The 19692-nt window shown below is 42.2% G+C and overlaps 1 protein-coding gene across 1 annotated transcript in view; it reads right to left on the bottom strand.

Annotated features, from left to right (window-relative positions):
* Positions 1–19692, bottom strand: part of fbn2b (fibrillin 2b) — a 229559-nt gene that overhangs the window by 91780 nt on the left and 118087 nt on the right. The window contains exons 8-9 of the mRNA XM_034179854.1: positions 12517–12642; positions 136–261 (exon numbers count right to left, since the gene is read on the bottom strand). Coding sequence (XP_034035745.1) covers positions 136–261; positions 12517–12642 — 252 coding nt within the window. The remainder of the gene's footprint in view (positions 1–135; positions 262–12516; positions 12643–19692) is intronic.

Genomic DNA, 19692 nt, shown 5'->3' with positions numbered 1-19692 from the left:
ACCGGTCTGCAGGCCAGCTTGACTCATTGCACCACCACTCACAGGAAGCGCTGATGGAGGAGGGAAGATACTGTCCAGATGTGGAGGGTTTAGCTCACTGAAGTGGGGGTTAGGAAACACAACAAAAGGACTCACCCACACATCTGGAGCCATCTGTGCTGGAGATGTAGCCTCGTGGGCAGGTGCAGACGTAGCTCCCAGCAGTGTTGGTGCACTCTCCTCCGTCACACATGTTGGGGATCGTGCTGCATTCATCAATATCTACAGCGTACACACACAGAGGCCACAGTTCATCGTATTGCATTTGTTGAACATGCCACTGAAAGTTTCAAAGGTTCTTCGTTTGGAGAGATGCTGTAAAGTTTTATTACACTACAGCAACGGTTTCGCCATCAAACTGATGCACAGCCTATCAAAATGGAATGACTCACAATGCAGGTGACACTCTTCATCTGAGTCTCACTATGCAAGCGCTCACTTGACACAAAATCATTCCAGTGGTACCCAAGGATCTTCCCAAGAGATCTAGTACCAAAGATACCTTAGATCACTGGTTAACATCCAAATCCCACGACTATACAGTAAACCCGGATTCCCATTTCAGATTTTTGGTCCCAGCTTGTGTTGTAATTCCAAATAAAGGAGGAAATCTGGGCCAGTTTATTTGAGTAGCAATAAAAATTCTTGTCTCTTACTACTATTGCCATACCCAAATACAGATGCGCCACGCAACACTACTCCATACAGTCTATGAGGTATTCCTGCAGTTCTTTCCACACTTTTCCACAAAGCTAAAATCTGTCTGTTAACATCTCAAACATGTCTACTTTTGAAGACTGTGACATGCTTTTCATGGGATTATGTTGCAGAGGAGTATCAGGAAGCTTCTGCTCACAGAAAGGTAGGTCCCTATCACTGCATATTCTACTTTTGCCACATAGATACAGTGCATTTGTATGATATATATGTGCATGATGGCAGAACAATGAGTACAAGTATGGATCACTCATGGAGACATACGAGCTGTACGTTTCCACTGCTCCTCTGCACAGCCACTGCAGACCGCTCCCTGCTCTGGTCAGTTTTCACCAATTCAATCATTCGCTCCAAAACAGAAAACAATCTGCATTGTATTTTAATTTTATCTTAAACTATAGCCTGGCTTCAAAATAACTGAACAGCCAAATCCACATTCAAGCAGCAATGATTTATTTTAAGCCTTCTTTAAGATGAAAGTAAGATATATAGTGTGTGTGGATCTGGTAATGTGAAAGTGGAGCAAGAAGTGTTTCAGGTTTCTTACATGCTGTCCCACACTCTGGCCAAAATCCATCTTCTCCATCTGCATCATTCCACACTCACTTTGCCCTGACTGTTGTTAAATATCACCCTATCTATACAAATTACATTCAATTATTCACATTTTGTGGCTCATTACATGTCTTGACATTACAAATGTTTTAAACATGTTTAAAACTTTCCAGATTGCTCAGAATGTTCTTTTACCTCAGGCTCCAATTGGGTATCCAATATTTACTTCTTTTTTTGTGTGTGTGCCAAAAATGTACACAATCAAGTGTCAAATACTGGCGATGGGAGCCCGGCTGAAGACAGGACACACCAGGACTCTAAAGATTTGGAACTTTACTCTTGTGCAAAGACATCAGCATCAAGAAACACCTCTGTTTAGTGACCTCATGACTCTATAATCTCTTCATCAATTCATCGAATTCAAACAGAGCAGAAATCTGTAATTTAATCGACAGCTATGTTTGTGCAATAAAATATGAAATAGGCATGGCATCACTGAATCACAAAGAATTTATATGCATGAATCAGTGTCATGGTATTGTTTTCCCGAAGTGCCTGTCCTCATTTCAATCTAGAATTAGCAGCAAATCTGAAACTAATGTTCAAACTAGAAGAGACCTGAACAAACGCTTCAGTTGTTTCACACGAACAGACCACAGTTTAACTCACAAAGCATTCCCTGAGAACTTTTGGACACAGCGATTGGCAGGGTGTACCTCAGTTGGCTGTTCTCTGTGGCAGTGTTAAGATGCATTATTCACTGAAAGGGGCCCTCATTGCTCCATGATGGGGGAAACCCAAAGTAAAGTTCCAGAAGGTATTGGTTTTATGACATGCCACACTTATTTATATGCATATGCAATTACTCCACCACCGTTGGGCATCAAGTGCAGACGTGGTTTCATGCGGTAATAGGTGTGCATGTGCCATTCAGAATAGTGCATTTTTCTTTCTTGAACATGTGCCGTTGTGTGTCACAGTGTGGATACGTGTAGTCGCTCTCACCGTGGCACGGTAAAAGGCTGCTGCCTGACAGCAGCGGCTGATTGGCAGCCTAAGTGAAGCTGTAAAAGCTCAGCCAAATAAACCCAGTGTCTGCAGCGGTAACAGCACGCCAGACATTATGCGTCACACAGACTGTGTGTGTGAAGGGAAACGTCTGTCACCTGAATAAACGCCTCCAACCGAGCCATCAAAGACACAACGTGTGTGTATCTCAAACTCTCTATGATATGTGAAGATAACACTGGTCCACTGTTTCATCTAATCTGAGCCGATAAGCAAAAGTGTCTGTGTGTATTTATACAGCGTGAGTGCGTGAGAATCTGTGCGTGTCAGCGCTATGGGGAGGTCTGTGTAATGAGAAAATATCCCAGATGCTGTAAGTGTTTTTTGTTCAGCACTAACAGCTGGTTCAGAGCCAAATGACTGTATTTATGGAAGGAAAATGGAGGAGAAGCAGAAAAAAAAGCAGAAAGGGGAAAAAAGGGGAGACTGTTAAGCGGAGTCTGAACTAAATGCCGGCTATAAAACCAGGTGCCTTGTTGTGCCCAAAACAGTCAGACAACCGTGACATCTTAACTGCTCCAAAAGCTCAGTAATTTCTCCATGAACGTTCTCATCAGCGGAGCTGTTTGTGCATTAACTAGAAGGGAATAAAAACAAAGCATCTCCCAGAGGAGCTGTGGGGACTGTTTTTGTTTTAAAGGTTTCCTGTCAATCCTTGAATGAAGATATACATCAGAACAACTTTAATTCAGAAACCTTAATTAATTCAGAAACCTTAATTAATCATTTCAAAAAAGGTCTGCCACAGCAACTTCGTACCAAAGACTTCCATCCATCACTGGTTAGCGTCCAAGGCACAACATTAAATACTATTTTTATCGATTTTTACTATTTTTCTGTTTTTATATGGAGTTCAACATGATGGTAAATACTCGGTGGTGGTGGTGGTGGGGGGGGGGGGAGACTGATACTCATGGCGTTGTGATATTGAATTCTAAGACATGAGAATCAATTTTAAAGTACAGAATTTATAGACCCAATCAGACTATTATTATGTGGCACTGCCTTTGTTTCAATAGCCACAAGAAAAAAAATAAAAAATTAAGAAAAATGGGCAGCATGGTGCGTTAGTGGTTAGCACTGTTGCCTCACAGCAAGAAGGTCACGGGACCGATTCCCACCTGTGGCCTTTCTGTGTGCAGGTTGCATGTTCTACCCAGTGTTTGCATGGGTTCTCTTCCGGGTGCTCCGGCTTCCTCCCACATCCAAAGACATGCAGGTTAGGTGGATTGGAAACTTTAAATTGTCCATAGGTGTGTGTGTGTGGGTGTGACTGTGTTTCTTTGTCTATATGTGGCCATGCGACAGACTGGCACCCTGTCTAGAGTGTACCCTCCTCACGCCATATGATATTTGGATTACCGTAAGTGGTTGAAGGTGAGTGAGTAATAATAAATATGGTGGACCACAAATTATTCTCCTGGAGGTCAAATTGAGCATTGATGATTATATACTTAAAAGTATGGCACCCAAATAGTGGCAAAATTAAGGGTGGAGCAAGTCCTTATCTGTATATTTAAATGTTGCGATGCAGCAACCGTATGTTAACCAAATGTGGTCGAGTGAGTAAGGGTGGGCAGAGCCATCTCTCTCAGCTGCAGTGGTCAAAACAGCCTGCTGCTGCAGAGAGGCACAAAATGATGCAGAATTTTCACTTTGAGCATGGAAAATATTAATTCAAGATTTAAATAAGTTTCCTGCATGACACAGTGTGGCACACATCACAATATGCTAAGTAATTAATTAGACATTGCCCAACACTAATAAACTATTTTTTTTTACCACTTTTCATGCAGCCAAGTCTTGGGCTAAAGATACATTGTCAGGCAGGCAGTTTACGTCATAATATCTTTTAATTATTTAATTATCAAATATACATCATGGCTCTTCTGAAAATAAAATAAAAACAAAAAACAAAACTCAAGTGTGATGTGCATTGAAAAAAAAGCCATTTATGACAGTCTTTTGAAGTGTATTTTTTTTTTTTTTTGTCTTCTCTACGGTTTAGTCTTAAAAGAAGCAAACAAATCACAATATGTTTGTCATTTGCTGTTGCTCCATTTTGGGCATTGTGGCATCAAGATGTTACTTTTTGAATAAGTGACTAAATTTATGAAAAATTTGGAATAAATTGACAAACTCCTGGTTTTGATCTAAAACTTAACAGAATCAGACAAACTGTGCTCAACAAAGACTCTTCTGTTTTAGAAACAGCGTGATGCTCTGTAGGAAACTTCATTGAAGTATTAATGGTTAAATGTTACAATCGCTAATGGTGTGACCTAGATTCTCTTAAGACCACAAACAATTCTCCCAATACTGAGCTCCTGCTGGGTTTCAACCTTTTCTTAGAATGTCCTTTGGGTGGTATGTGGTACCAAATGGAAAGTGGCTGGAACATGCACACCCAACACAAGCCTCCCTGAGTTTCTCTGGAATTTCTCCTGACTGTGGGTCTAGTGACACAAATCCCAGTAGTATGTGCATAGCATGCAAATAAATACAAGTTAAGCCCTTAAAGCCAATTAGTATAGCCTGTCTGACCTTTCTTTTTTTTTTTTTTTTTAACCAGAATGGACATCATCTGACTGAAACTTTAAATGCTTTCTGGAATCTTCCCTAAAGGCTCCAAACATGTCTGTTTCAGTCCAAAAGCTACAACCCCCACCAGGATTCAGACTGTTTAGCCACCCATTATTTTATTTACACCCAATTGACACACTGTAATGTGAATCCACTCAGCCAGATCTGTGAGCGTGTGCGTGCGTGCAAGTGCAAAGACTGCACACACCATCAGATTTTAAACACCCATAGGGAATTGCCAATTTTCTGAGTAAATCCACCGGTAACATAAATTATACAAAGCATGATGAGCTCAACATTAATGCCACAAAATCGAATTTAAGTTACATTAGAGTGTTTAGGGTGGAGTTTGCATGTTCTCCGTGTTTGTGTGGGTTCCCTCCGGGTCCAAAGACGTGTAGGTTAGGTAGATTGGAAACTTTAAGTTGTGTGTACGTGTGCATGCTGGTGTGACTGTGTTTGTTTGTCTATATGTGGCCCTGCGACAGACTGGCGTCCTGTCCTGGGTGTACCCCGCCTCATGCCCAATGACTGCCTGGGATAGGCTCCAGCCCCCCGTGACCCTTAACTGGAGAAAGATGAGTGAATGAGGGAGTGAGTGAGTAAAGTGGTTAGATCTGGCAATAGAGGAGCATACTCAAATATATGATGTTGTAAGAAATCTGAAATATTATGTATTGATTAGTTAGTCTGTAAATAGTAGTCAGTGGTGTTTAGCTAGTTAGCAATCTCACTCGCTCACTCATCTTCAACCGCTTAGTCCAATTAAGGGTTGCAGGGGACTGAAGCATATCCCAGCAGTCATAGAGGGTGAGGCAGGGTACACCCTGGACAGAACGCCAGTCTGTCGCAGGGTCACATACAGACAAACAAACACATTCACACCCACACGCACACCTACAGATAATTTAACTTTTCCAATCCACCTAACTTTGGATGTGGGAGGAAACCCAGGCAAAACACAGGGAGAACACATAAACTCCACACAGAAAGGCCACAGGTGGGAATCGAACCCATGACCTTCTCACTGTGAGGCAACAGTGCTAACCACTAATGCACCATGCTGCCCATTTTTATTAATTTTTTATTTTTATTTTTTTTTCTTGTGGCTATTGAAACAAAGGCAGTGCCACATAATAGTCAGATTGGGTCTATAAATTCTGTACTTTAAAATTGATTCTCATATCTTAGAATTCAATATCACAGCACCATGAGTATCATTCCCCCCCACCACTGAGTATTTACCATCATGTTGATCTCCATATTAAAACAGAAAAATAGTAAAAATCGATAAAAAATAATATTTAATGTTGTGCCTTGGACGCTAACCAGTGATGGCTGGAAGTCTTTGGTACAAAGTTGCTGTGGCAGACTACACTATGTGGCAGACAACATTAAGCCGCCACGCTGTCCTATTGAGCAATCTGTGCTTTAAAAATATCTATCATACCCGTGATTCAGGTCATTGAGCTTTTGTAACAAATGTGCACATATGGTTTTTGCTCAATTTAATTCAATTTGATTTATTTATATAGGGCCAAATTACAACATAAGTTGCCCCAAGATGCTTCACAAGGGTAAGGTCTAACCTTAAACAGTTAATTGGAAACAGTGGGAAGGAAAATTATTTTTTCATTGTAGGATGAAACGTCAAGCAGATCACAGTCAGAGGGGTGACCATCTGCTCTGACCAAACAAACAAAAAAAAAAATCTAACTAAGTACAACACAGAAACATCAAACATGGAAAGACGTAGATGATGGAACCCTTTTAGAAGGATCTGGGGCAGTAGATGGACATGATGAAAACCGTTGGGGTTTTTCATAATTATTGTATGGCCTTGCCTTACAATGTGGAGCGCCTTGGGGCAACTGTTTGTTGTGATTTGGCGCTATATAAGAAAAAAGTTGATTGATTGATTGATTGATGCAGGTTTTCTTTGTTACTGAAGGTCGCTGGGCTACCCTGTGAGGATAACAGGCAGGCCAGCACATCCAATGTTGTTTTTCATCATGTTTCTATGAATAAATCCATGATAGAATGACAAAGGGACTTTGTGTGACCACTTCCTGAAATTGCAAGGTGTCACCACTAGCTTCAATCCCTTTTCTGGACGATCTTTGCTTCACTGTTAAGCCAAACACTCCATTTTAATACAATAATTAAGTTAATGTAACTCAAACTTTGAAAAAGTTATAGTCACTCATTTCCATTAACTAAACTAACTCCATCCATCCATACATTTTCTTCTGCTTCATCCAAGGTCGGGTCGTGAGGAAGCAGCTCAAGCAAAGCCGCCCAGACCTCCCAATCCACACACACCTCCCCCAGCTCCTCTGGGGGAACCCCGAGGCATTTCCAAGCCAGCTGCAAGACATAGTCCCTCCAGTGTGTCCTGGGTCTTCCCCGGGGCATCCTCCCGATGGGACGTGCCCGGAACATCTCTCCAGCAAGGCGTCCAGGGGGCATCCGAAAAAGATGCCCGAGCCACCTCAGCTGGCTCCTTTCGACGTGAAGGAGCAGCAGTTCGACTCCGAGCTCCTCCCAAGTGACCGAGCTCCTCACCCTATCTCTAAGGGAGCGCCCAGCCACCCTGCGGAGGAAACTCATCTCGGCCGCTTGTACTCGCGATCTTGTTCTTTTGGTCATGAGCCAAATCTCATGACCATAGGAAAGGATCTGAACGTAGATCGATCGGTAAATCGAGAGCTTTGCCCCCCTGCTCAGCTCTCTCTTCACCACGATGGTCAGATACAGTGACCACATCACTGCAGACGCTGCACCGATCCATTTGTCAATCTCACGCTCCATCCATCCCTCTTTCGTGAACAAGACCCCAAGATACTTAAACTCCACCGACGTGAAGAGGGCAAAGCACCTTTTTCCGGTCGAGAACCATGGCCTTGGATTTGGAGGTGCTGATTTTCATCCCGGACGCTTCACACTCGGCTGCAAACCGCTCCAGTGCACGCTGAAGGTGCTGATACGAAGAAGCCAACAGAACCACATCATCCACAAACAGCAGAGACAAGATTCTGTGGTTCCCAAACCGGACCCCCTCTACACCCTGACTGTGCCTAGAAATTCTGTCCATAAAGGTAATGAACAGAACCAGTGACAAAGGGCAGCCCTGGCGGAGCCCGACGTGCACTGGAAACAGGGTAGAGAAGCTTGAATCTTCAACTGGACTGGGTTGCTTGACGCGAGGACGTTTCACTTCAAATCGCAGAATCTTCCTCAGCTAAAATTCTTGCTTTGGTGGTCTGACTTCTGTCTTGACTCTTGTAGAGAAGATTAAACAGAAGCCACAAAAGCTGGAGTTTTAAACCTAACCAGCCCCCTCCTACCAAGAGGCAGACTGCTATAGGCTAGTGACTAAACAATAGCTCTAATTAGCACCTATTGTGCTGTAGTTAGCACCCTCCTAATGATAGGGCAGCTGTCCCTCCTAATGATGGGACAGACGCCTCTCCTGATGGCTCCCTTGACAACTCTCCTGATGATGTGAATGACTCATTACCATGAACAAAAGACTCAAACTGCAGCTCTCTACCAACACTGTAGACAGTGTTGGTGGAGAGCTGCTTCCCCCTCTGGAGGCATCGGACGGTTTGCCAGAATTTCTTCAAGGCCAACCAATAGTCCTCCTTCATGGCCTCCTCCATGGCCTCCCCAAACTCCTCCCAGACCCGAGTTTTTGCCTCTGCGACCGCACAGGTGCAGCACGCTTGGGACAGACGCCTCTCCTGATGGCTCCCTTGATAACTCTCCTGATGATGTGAATGACTCATTACCATGAACAAAAGACTGAAACTGCAGCTCTCCACCAACACTGTAGACAGTGTTGGTGGAGAGCTGCTTCCCCCTCTGGAGGCATCGGACGGTTTGCCAGAATTTCTTCAAGACCAACCGATAGTCCTCCTCCATGGTCTCCTCCATGGCCTCCCCAAACTCCTACCAGACCCGAGTTTTTGCCTCTGCAACTGCACAGGTGCAGCACGCTTGGCCTGCCGGTACCTGTCAGCTGCCTCCGGAGTCCCACCTGCCAACAAAGACAAGTAGGACTCCTTCTTCAGCTTGACGGCATCCCTTACTTCCGGCGTCCACCACCGGGTTCGGGGATTGCCGCCACGACAGGCACCAGAGACCCTGCGACCACAGCTGCAAGCTACCACATCGACAATTGAGGTGGAGAACATGGTCCACTCAGACTCCATGTCTCCAACCTCCTCCGGGATCTGGGAGAAGCTCTCCCAGAGGTGGGAGCTGAAGACCTCACTGACAGAGGGTTCCGGCAGTCTTTCCCAGCAGACCCTCACAATACGTTTGGGCCTGCCAGGTCTGACTGGCTTCCTCCCCCTCCCAGCAGATCCAACTCACCACCAGGTGATGATCCGTTGACAGCTCAGCCCCTCTCTTCACCCGAGTGTCCGAGACACGTGGCCAAAGGTCAGATGATACGACTACAAAGTCGATCATCGACCTCCGGCTCAGGGTGTCCTGGTGCCACATTCACTTACAGACACCCTTGTGCTCGAACATGGTGTTTGTGATGGACAAACACAGTGGCTAGCACAGAAGTCCAACAACTGAACACCACTCGGGTTCAGATCGGGGAGGCCGTGCTTCCCGATCACCCCCTCCAGGTCTCACTGTCGTGGCCCACATGGGCATTGAAGTCCCCCAGGAGAACAATGGAGTCCCCAGTTGGAGCACCTGTCCCCAACCCAAAGGCATAGGGACGCAACCCTCTTGTTCACTGGGGTGAACTCCAACACATGGCGACTGAGCTGGGGAGCAATGAGCAATGCTACCCCCGCCTGCCGCCTCTCCCCGTGGGCAACACCAGAAAAGTGGAGCACCCAGCCCCTCTCCAGAAGTTGGGTACCAGAGCCCAAGCTGTGCGTGGAGGTGAGCCTGCCTATCTCTAGTTGGTACCTCTTAACCTCACTCACAAGCTCAAGCTCCTTCCCCCCCAGCAAGGTGACATTCCACGTTCGGGCCCACATTGCTCTTTCAGACTGGTGCCGGCCGGGCCCCGTGGGCTAAGGCCTGACCACCAGGCTCTTGCGCGTGAGCCCCAACCCCAGGCTTGGCTCCAGGGTGGGGCCCAGACTCTGCTGTACCGGGCGACGTCTCGGTCCTTGAAATTATACTGGTCATGGGAGCTTCTGACCTGCCCTTAGCTCCCCCTCGAACTGCCACCTTATTGTAGTGGGGGAGCTTGCGTACCCGGATGATCCTAGGAGCTATGTTGTCGGGGCTTCGTGCCCCTGGTAGGGTCTCCCATGGCAAACAGGTCCTAGGGGATGGGTCAGACTAAGGGCAGTTAAACTAACTCAAAAATGAATTACTGTCATTATTCAGTTCCTTTAAGTGCATTTAAAGTTTTGGGGCATTTAAGTGTTGGTGATGTATTTCCATTGAATTCCCTTCCCTCAATTTAACTGAGTTTATGTAACGAGGCCAGCAGGTGTCGCTGTGTACATGTAGTTTGTAAACCTCACTCCCAACAGCTCAAAAGAATTCTCTGGTCACAAGGACAGAGTCCTGGGTTTTAGCCTTCTGGTTAGAGAGTCTGACTTCCATGCCGGAGATTGTGAGTTTGCATCCCGAGGTGAGCGAATGGGTGGAGTCATAACAACACAACCAAAGAATGCATCAAAAAATCTAATCCAAAATGTAATGCAAATTTTTTTAGGCAGAAATTTGTCACTTTTTATTGAAAAACATAAACTAGATTTAGATAAGTTTAATTAACTATAAATTGTTAAGCAGTGATGCCGGTAACGCGTTACGCGTTACTCTAATCTGACCACTTTTTTCAGTAACGAGTAATCTAACGCGTTAATCTTTCCAAATCAGTAATCAGATTAAAGTTACTTCTCCATGTCACTGTGCGTTACTATTATTTTTCATTGTGGGTCGATAGCAGCATTAAACTTGGTCTGTGGGCAGGAGGTCGGGGTTCGACTGAACTGCCCACTTTAAGCGAGCTGTGAGCTTTTCATCCACGTTTTTTTTGCAGCTGCTCGACTCGTCGTCTCCTGTTAAAGCGCGGTGATCAGCACACCTGCACTGAGCTTTACAAAGACATTTTTATACTTTTTTTCCTCCTTTATTTAGAGCTGAGCTGAGCCGCTCCGTATCTGCACGTTAAAACAGCTGATCCTCCGCGACGCGTCAACAACTAACACTATTTTCCACTCAAATGCACCTAAACTCTCTTTCTGAGGACCACATGATGTGAAAACACAATAAAACTTTCTTACCTGTAAATCTGGTCACGTTTTCTGCATAAATAAACGTTATCCATTCTTTGTGCTCAAACACCAAAGTAGGGGCGAATCCAGATGGAATGGGGGTGTGGGGCAAGGATGTGCCCCCCTCACAACACCCCTAGATTAAAGGTCCAGTTTTGAAGCCTTTTTTTACTACAACTACTAATACTACTTAAAATAATATTAATTTCGACAAGTAAAATATTTAGAGAGAATTTAAATGTTAGAAAAATGCTAGAATGAATTTAATAGTTACATTTATAAACAATGTTTATTTTCATTGAAGTCAAGAAAGGGTGACTATAAAGTAAGTTTTGGCAAAACAGGTATCATTGTCATGTTGAGGTGGCAGAGGGTTGTTGTTGGCAGCTGGGAAAAGTAACTAAAAAAGTAACTAGTAATCTAACTTAGTTACTTTTACAATTGAGTAATCAGTAAAGTAACTAAGTTACTTTTTCAAGGAGTAATCAGTAATCAGTAATTGGATTACTTTTTCAAAGTAACTGTGGCAACACTGTTGTTAAGTTACTAAAACTATAACAATTAAATTTTTGAAAATGATTTTATTTAAGTTGGCAAACTCAAATGGTTCAAGGCAATCGGTTTCCTCAAATGGTAGTTCAACTAACTCATTGAGTTTTACAGTGTTCAGAGCCAATCCTGGAGCCAGGAGAAGGCCACGTCTCTCTCTCTCTCTCTCTCTCTCTCTCTCTCTCTCTCTCTCTCTCTCTCTCTCTCTCTCATTCAGAGCCTAAATTCTGATGGAGAAATGTTCAGTGGCCCATCAAACTACAATGAAACTGAATTAAAAACAAAACAAAAGTAAACACATTGATTGATTACATTGATTTTCTAAGTCCCACGGTGGGGCAGGATGGTGCAGAAGCAGGAGTGATTTTTTTTTTAAATCACAATGAATAAACCTGAATAAAATAATTAATCCTCAGACATGTAGGATTTATACTGCAGGGCGGCTTGGGGAGTATGTGTCACTCAGAAAGCTGCTTTGACTACTTGCTTCATTTAGGAAAATTTTTCATAGAAAAAAAAATGTTCAGACACAGCAGCAGTTGTAAGATCAGTTATTTTCTTAGCGGGGCTTCATGTCCAGCACAGTGACATCAGTGCATACCTGAGAATGACTCACTGTTACTGCTACACCAGTTTCATGTCACTCCTCCAATTACAGAAATTACACAAAACATTTCAAAGAATGATTGCTGCTGTGATTTTAACTGTAACAAGTTCATGTATTTTTCCATTGGTGACTCACCTTCACATTTGTGGTTGTTCTCACTCTGCCGGTGGCCCGCCGGACATTTACACTCATAGGATCCCACTGTGTTGATGCAGTTACCTCCAGCACACAGACCAGGCACTGCTTGGCACTCGTCCACATCTAAAAACAGACACACAACAACAAAAACCAATATGAACATTTGATCAAGATAAGAATCCGGCTGAGCAGCTCCAAAACTTTTAACATCAAGCTCCCATCAGAGCACGTCGTAGTAGTCAACGTGTTCTTTTACACCATGGTGTGCTGGGGGGCAGCATATCCAAGAAGGACACATCCAACAGGAAGACAGAGGATGGGAAGGAGAGGAACAGCAGTAGCCAGTAAATCAGTAGCGATCAGTATATCTGGTATTTATATTTGTGTGTTTATATTTATATTTGCAAATCATTTTTTAGTTTCACTTTTTATACTCTGTGTGCTTCTTACCCTGTGTGCTGCTATACAATACTGCTGGAATCTCAATTTGCCTGAGGGAGTCTTCCAAAGGGATCAGTAAAGTTCTGTCTAATCTAATCTAAATAAGCCATAGTGCCCTCCCTTCTCGGTTATATTGGTTTCTATTTTTGAAGGACCCCTTACCACCAAGACAAAAGACAGGCTCAAATACATTTATTTTCAGCTCTGCACAGGTTAGTGCTTACTTTCAGAAATCCAATGTTTTTAAAGAGAAGAAGTAAATCCTATATATGCTGGTTGGTACCGATACCTATTTTTGGATTCCGTTGCATGAAGTGAATGAGAGTTTATGGCTCGACCTAGATAGGATGCCAATCCAACATAGGTTACTCCCCCAGCTGAGGCTGGTTCCCATTTACAGTTGAGTGGACTGAGACAATGCAGAGAAGTAGCTTCAGTAGGACCCAGGTTAACACACTGGCAGACCAGCTCCTTATCCACTCAGCTACATTGCTGAGTGGATAAGGAGCAATTGCTAATTGTTTACACTGCTCTACTTTGCTGTAAATGAGAGGCTGATGGAACATTAAGCCACCTCTGACAGTGACACTATCAGGCTGGATGGTCTGGAGTTGCAGGACACAAATGCACAACTCATCAAACAGCTCTGGTTTTTAGATGGTTTTACTGTAGAAGATAGCGGAGGTCTGTACACAAGTAGGCAGTCCAGGAAAAGCAGCGGTACAAAAAACATCAGGCAAACAGGCGTGGTCAAAACAACAGGCTGGAGGTCAGGTACACACAAAGAGGCAGGCAGGACTATGGTACGCAGGAACAGAGCTGGAATGAGGGCACAAGGCACAACAAACTGGCGAGAGACAAACACACCCAGTGAGCTTAAATAACCACAGGTGGTAATCAGCAAATCAGGAACAGGTATGCATGGAAAGCATCAGAACAAGGCGTGGCCAGAGAGAGCGAGCGAGAAACACCCATCACCAAGATGAAAGGGAGAGAGACAAGAGAAACAAAGACAGGCAGACCCAAGCAGAAAAAAAAACAGCAAGAGAAGAAACCAACCAAACCCAGTGAAGTGCAAAAATAACTAACAGCACAAAAGAACAAAATAACACAGAACACCTAGCAAAACTCAAACCGTGACAGACAGTGCATCAAGTCCGCACCGTGATACCCATAAAGTTCAAACTTTTTTACTTTTACTGCCTGGTGCTGCAACAAGGACAATCCAGATGTTTTTTTTATCTTTAACCAGGAGAAAAGACAGACAGTGAGAGACAGATTAGTTAAGTGCAGAGAGTTACTCAGTTTTAATCGACTAAACATGAATAAGTTGTATGACATTACATAGAGTAATTAATCTATAACCTCAGAAAATGTTAACTTTTTAAGCACCATCAGAGCCAGGCCTTCCTCTTTTAATATAACGCCGTGCAAAACATTCAAACGTTCTTGTGTCTTTTAATTAAGACACTTATCTTTTGTGTCCCGAACACTGAAAAATGGCCGCGTCTCACAGTCACCGACAGTCTGCCGATGCAGACAGGGATTCTGCTATGACGACCAGCATGACGGTTTTTCTATCACTCAACATGAACACAACACATCTAACCTACATCTCACCAGCTGTTCAGCATCTCAGGAGTTTAACTTTTGCTGCAGTTCACACTTTTTCCCTCCACTACTATTCTGCACCCCCTACAGAACATTACCCACCTTCCTCATCAACTTCTTCTGTACATATAAAATTTTACATCCATTCAGCAGCTGCTTTCAAGCCCATTTCATAGCATGTTAGTGACACGTTTTGCCACTAAAACACTGTCAACACACTCAAAAAGATGCGTAACTCTGGCACTTACAGAAAGACCTAGTCAACTTTTATTTGAACAGGAAATTACTTTGAAAAATACGTATTTCCGAGCATTCAATATGAGTCACTATTGGCAGTATTGTCGACAAGTCTATGGGTGGATTCCTGGACTATAAGGAGTAACTGTAGCCTCCTCTATTTAAGTCTACGTTGACACACACACACACACAGATGCTTAGTCATCTCTCTGCCAGTCATTAAGCAGGATGCAAGCACTGAAAATATGCAGCTACACTCCAAAACCAAAAAGGCGCGCGCATACTGCTTGCACACACCTGCAAACACACAAACGCATGCAATGCACGAATGCATGCACACACACACACACACACACACAATCTGCTTCCAATCATGTGGCTGAATCTGTGCTCCCTTTAAACAAAGGCTGGAAATATGGCTCTGTGTTAACGAATTCTCTATGCCAAAGGTTTGGAGACAGACAGAGAGAGAGAGAGAAAGAGAGAGAGAAAACTGACTTTCCAACATCCTGATTTGAAACCTGGAATGCAATCCTTACATTTGGATTCATGATCGTGTGTGCTTTGTACTGATGCCAGCAAGATGGTGCTCTGGGCTCACTGGCGATTATGTGTCTTCAGTGTGTGTGTGTGTGTGTGTGTGTGTGTGTGTGTGTGTGTGCGCTTGTGTGTTACTGGCTCACACTGGCATGCATCTAACAGATGAGCACCCTGGCGGTACATCCAAAAAGTGTGAACTTATACAGTAAGTATGAATGCAAACCAGTGACTTATCCCTTTTTGACTCAAGGTCATAAATAATGAATACAGACTTGTGATGCAGTGTGGCTGCTGGATGTCAATCATTAGTGGAATTAAAGTCCATTGATGTGCTTGCTTAGACACTCCTATTTGTGAGATGTAACTCAGTAACTGTTGATATGTTTATCTTACATGCTGCTCACCTTGAAAATGTCACTGCAGTGGTTCAACTGATACGTCAAAGTTCTTGTAGTTCAAAGTTCAAAGTTTTTGTAAAACTTTTGAAAAAGCCCTCACTGCTCTTTTGATCATCAAATCATACAATACAATGTCAAATGGAGAAGGTTTTTTTTCTACTCAGCCCAGTCATAGGGGAAAAAGATAATCATGTCAAAACTCCAACATATGATTTAAGAATCCACAGATGTAGGTAGACCTCTGGAATATGCATCTGGACTTCATAAAAAGCGGAATGATTTCAAACGTTTTTTGGGGTTTTTTTTTTTAATAGTAGCAAAATTGTGCATATAGGTACATACACAGTAAATTTTGTGGAGTAAAATATATTCTGCTAGGATAATTTGGTCCTAATCCAAATAGAGTTAAATACACTCTATTACTGACTGAAAACAGCTCTACCATCTTGTCAAATCACATTTTTCAACTAGAATAAGAGTCATTCACACAGCATGATAGAGTTGATTTTACACTGTGATAGAGTATATTTAACTCTATTTGGACTGGGACCAAATGTTATCCTGGCAGAGTATATTTTAGTCTGCAAAATTTACTGTGTACTGACCAAGTACACACTGTTACACAAAAATACTTAAAATGCCAAAATAGGAAACACATCAGACTAAAATAAATTAATCAATGCAACATCCTTAATCAAAGTAAACACATTGGGCAGCGCTTGAAAATATGCTTTGGGTCTTCACAAAAAAAGTAAGAAACAGCACTTTTGCCACAAAGCTTTTCCAGAGCAATACAGTACATCATTTCCATCCAATTAAAGTAGACTAATATCTACTATGTCCAAGTTTATCATTTAACTGAAGCCTTCATATTGTGGCCTGTACAGTAAAGTTCAGCCGTGAAAGAACAATTATTGTGCTACTGTTTCTTACCAAGTTTGTCATCAAAGAACAAATGGTGGCTGTAGGCCTCCACCGACTAAAGCCAAGTCAAGCCAAGTTTACAAGTGGAGTTTCATGCCATGATGTGTCACAGCATTGTAGTATGGTGACTGGTTTTGCATCTGCATGGGGAGCCAAATATTTTGATAATAACTGCTCAGTTTTGCAACTGAACCTGGACTTTGTGTTAGTGTGTGTGGCTGTCAGTGATGCGTTACTCTAATCTGACGGCTTTTTTCTGTAAGGAGCAGTGGTGGGCACAGCTATCTAAAAAGTTAGCTTTGATAACCATTAGTCTGCAAACTGAAAAGTTAGCTTTTGTAAAGCTAAACCGATAAAAAACCTAAAAAACTTAGCAGAAGTTACAGCTAAAACCTAAACCGATAACTTTTAGTATTGACTCCAGAACACTGGCAGCTACTGACACAACAACGATCCAGCGCTTCTGTCTCAGATCAGCCTTCTCTCAGCTAAAGAGACCTCGTGACCAGAGAGAAAGGAAAGAGAGGAAAAAAAAATGTTTTCACAGCCATACAGACTTGCAGATGTATCACAGGAGTCATGTACAGCAAGACTTTTGACTTATGGTTAGAATTTTAAACAAACTAATTCCGGACAAGTTATTGAAATTAACATCACCTCTGTCATTTTACAAAGTGAAAATATCAGCTATATGTTTTAGTATTAAAGTAATGCACTAATTTTGAAGGTTTTAACATTTTACAGACACACATGCCGAAAAGCATTATGGCAAAATTAGTTTCCTGTCATCAGTAGTTGGTTGGTATATGTAAAAAAAAACCAACACACAAGTTACTGTAACATGTGTGTTGGTTTTTACAAATAAATCTGTATTTGTAAATGTCATTTTTTTAATTTGTAAAAAAAAGGCAATTTAAAAACTGAAAATTCTGTTTGTTAAGTGATTCACCACTTTTAGCAAATGTGTGGCAATTGATATTTACGGCCATGGTTCATGGCCACACATTTACTAAAAGTAGCTGATATTTTCACTTTGTAAAACGACAGAGGTGATGTTAATTTCAATAACTTGTCTGGAATTAGTTTCTTTAAAATTCTATCCATAAGTCAAAACTGCCTTGCTGTGCATAACTCCTGTGATGCATGTGCAAGTCTGTATGTCTGTGAAAATAAATCTTTTTTTCCTCTCGCTCCCTCTTCCTTTCTCACTGGTAGCCAGCTCTCCTTTGCTGGCAGAGGATTGAGATCTACCTCTCATAGCTGTCTGTCTGCAACATGTAACAGGCAGGCACTAAAATGTATGATTTCAGGCTTTACAAATGTGTTTAACTGTTAAGCTTTATTCACTATGCCCACAAAAATATGTTAGCGGTCAAAAGGTTAACGGAACAAAATTTAGCGAATGTTAATTGGTCCGCTAATGGTTTTCAAAGTTAGCTGAAAAGTTAATCAGCCAACAAAAAGTTAGCTTCACTAATTAGCAGTTAGTGGATTAGCAGAAATGTGCCCACCACTGGTAACGAGTAAGCTAACACGTTAATTTTTACAAATTAGTAATCAGATTAAAGTTACTTTTCCAAGTTACTGTGCGTTAATATTATTTTTGTATTGTGGGTCGATTGCAGCATTAAAACTGGCCAGTGGGCAGGGAGAAATCAGGGGTTCGGCTGAACTACCCACTTTGCCCACTTTCAGTGAGCTGTGAGCTTTTCATCTGCAGTTTTGTGCAGCAGCCCCGAGTTGAAAAAAAAAAAAAACAGCTGTCGTCTCCCAAGCACAGTGATGACAGCACACCTGGATTGAGCTTTACAAAGACATTTTTACTTTTTTCTTTAAAACTCTGAGTCACTCTGAGTGCCCTCACTAAAAACAGTTGATTCACGACACATTAGCAACAAATACTAACCCTTTGGCGTTCCACCCAAATTCACCTCAAGTCTCTTTCTGAAGACAACATGACATAAAAAGCACTGATAAAACTTTCTCACCTGTCAATCTGGTCATGTTTTCTGCATAAATAAATCTTATCTATTCTTGCTGCTCAGACAACACACCAGGGACGAATCCAGGCAGAAAAGGGGGAGGTGGGATGCAGCCCCCACAACACCCCTAGATTAAAGGCCCACTTTTGAAGACATTTTTTCATACTACTAATATTAATTATAATAATAATAACTTCCAACAACTAAAACGTTTAGAAAGAATTTAACTGTTAGAAAAATATTATAAAGAATTTAATAGTTACATTTATAAACAATGTAGGTTATAATATGTAACATTTACCATTACAGTGCTGTCAACATTTAAATATGAGGTCAAGAAAGACTGTCTTTATTTTATTTTTTATAAAACAAGTATTTATGTTCATTGAAGTCAAGAAAGGGTGACTATCCAGTGAGTTCTGGCAAAACAGGTTGTCATTTTCATGTTGAGGTGGCAGGGCGGTGTTGTCGGCAGCTGCTGAAAGTAACTAATAAAGTAACTAGTAATATAATTTAGTTACTTTTAAAAATTAGTAATCCGTAAAGTAACTAAGTTACTTTTTCAAGGAGTAATAAGTAATTGGATTACATTTTCAAAGTAACTGTGGCAACACTGGTGGCTGTGTTGTTCAAATTAATTGACATTAACCATATTATGGAACGTTCTGTGTATCCTGATCGACAACCACCCAGACAGACAACCTGCCCATCCCCGCTTCCTGAAAGTAGTCATCTGTCTTAAAACTGGGCATCCATGGGCTTTTCCAGTTGCTGAGATCTTCAACACTGAGGTACCTACACGTTGGATCATGCTTACATAGCAAGTTGTATTTATTTCAGCTTGTTAACTTACTTTAGTTCTGCGTAATTCAACTGTTACCAACTGAAAGATTTTAGTTTCTGCTTCTTATTTTGTTCATAAAGTGTTGTAAAACCTAAAGTGAAGGTCCCTAAAGTGTTGGAATTTCATTCTCTTACAATGGTATGACCTCATGACTCTCTAAGGTCTGCCCGGACATTTCTTGATGCACTCAAATGAA

Source organism: Thalassophryne amazonica, chromosome 10 (genome assembly GCF_902500255.1).
Source record: "Thalassophryne amazonica chromosome 10, fThaAma1.1, whole genome shotgun sequence".
NCBI classification, from domain to species: domain Eukaryota; kingdom Metazoa; phylum Chordata; class Actinopteri; order Batrachoidiformes; family Batrachoididae; genus Thalassophryne; species Thalassophryne amazonica.
Note: the sequence above shows the minus strand (reverse complement) of the source record. Positions and strands in the feature narration are given on the sequence as shown.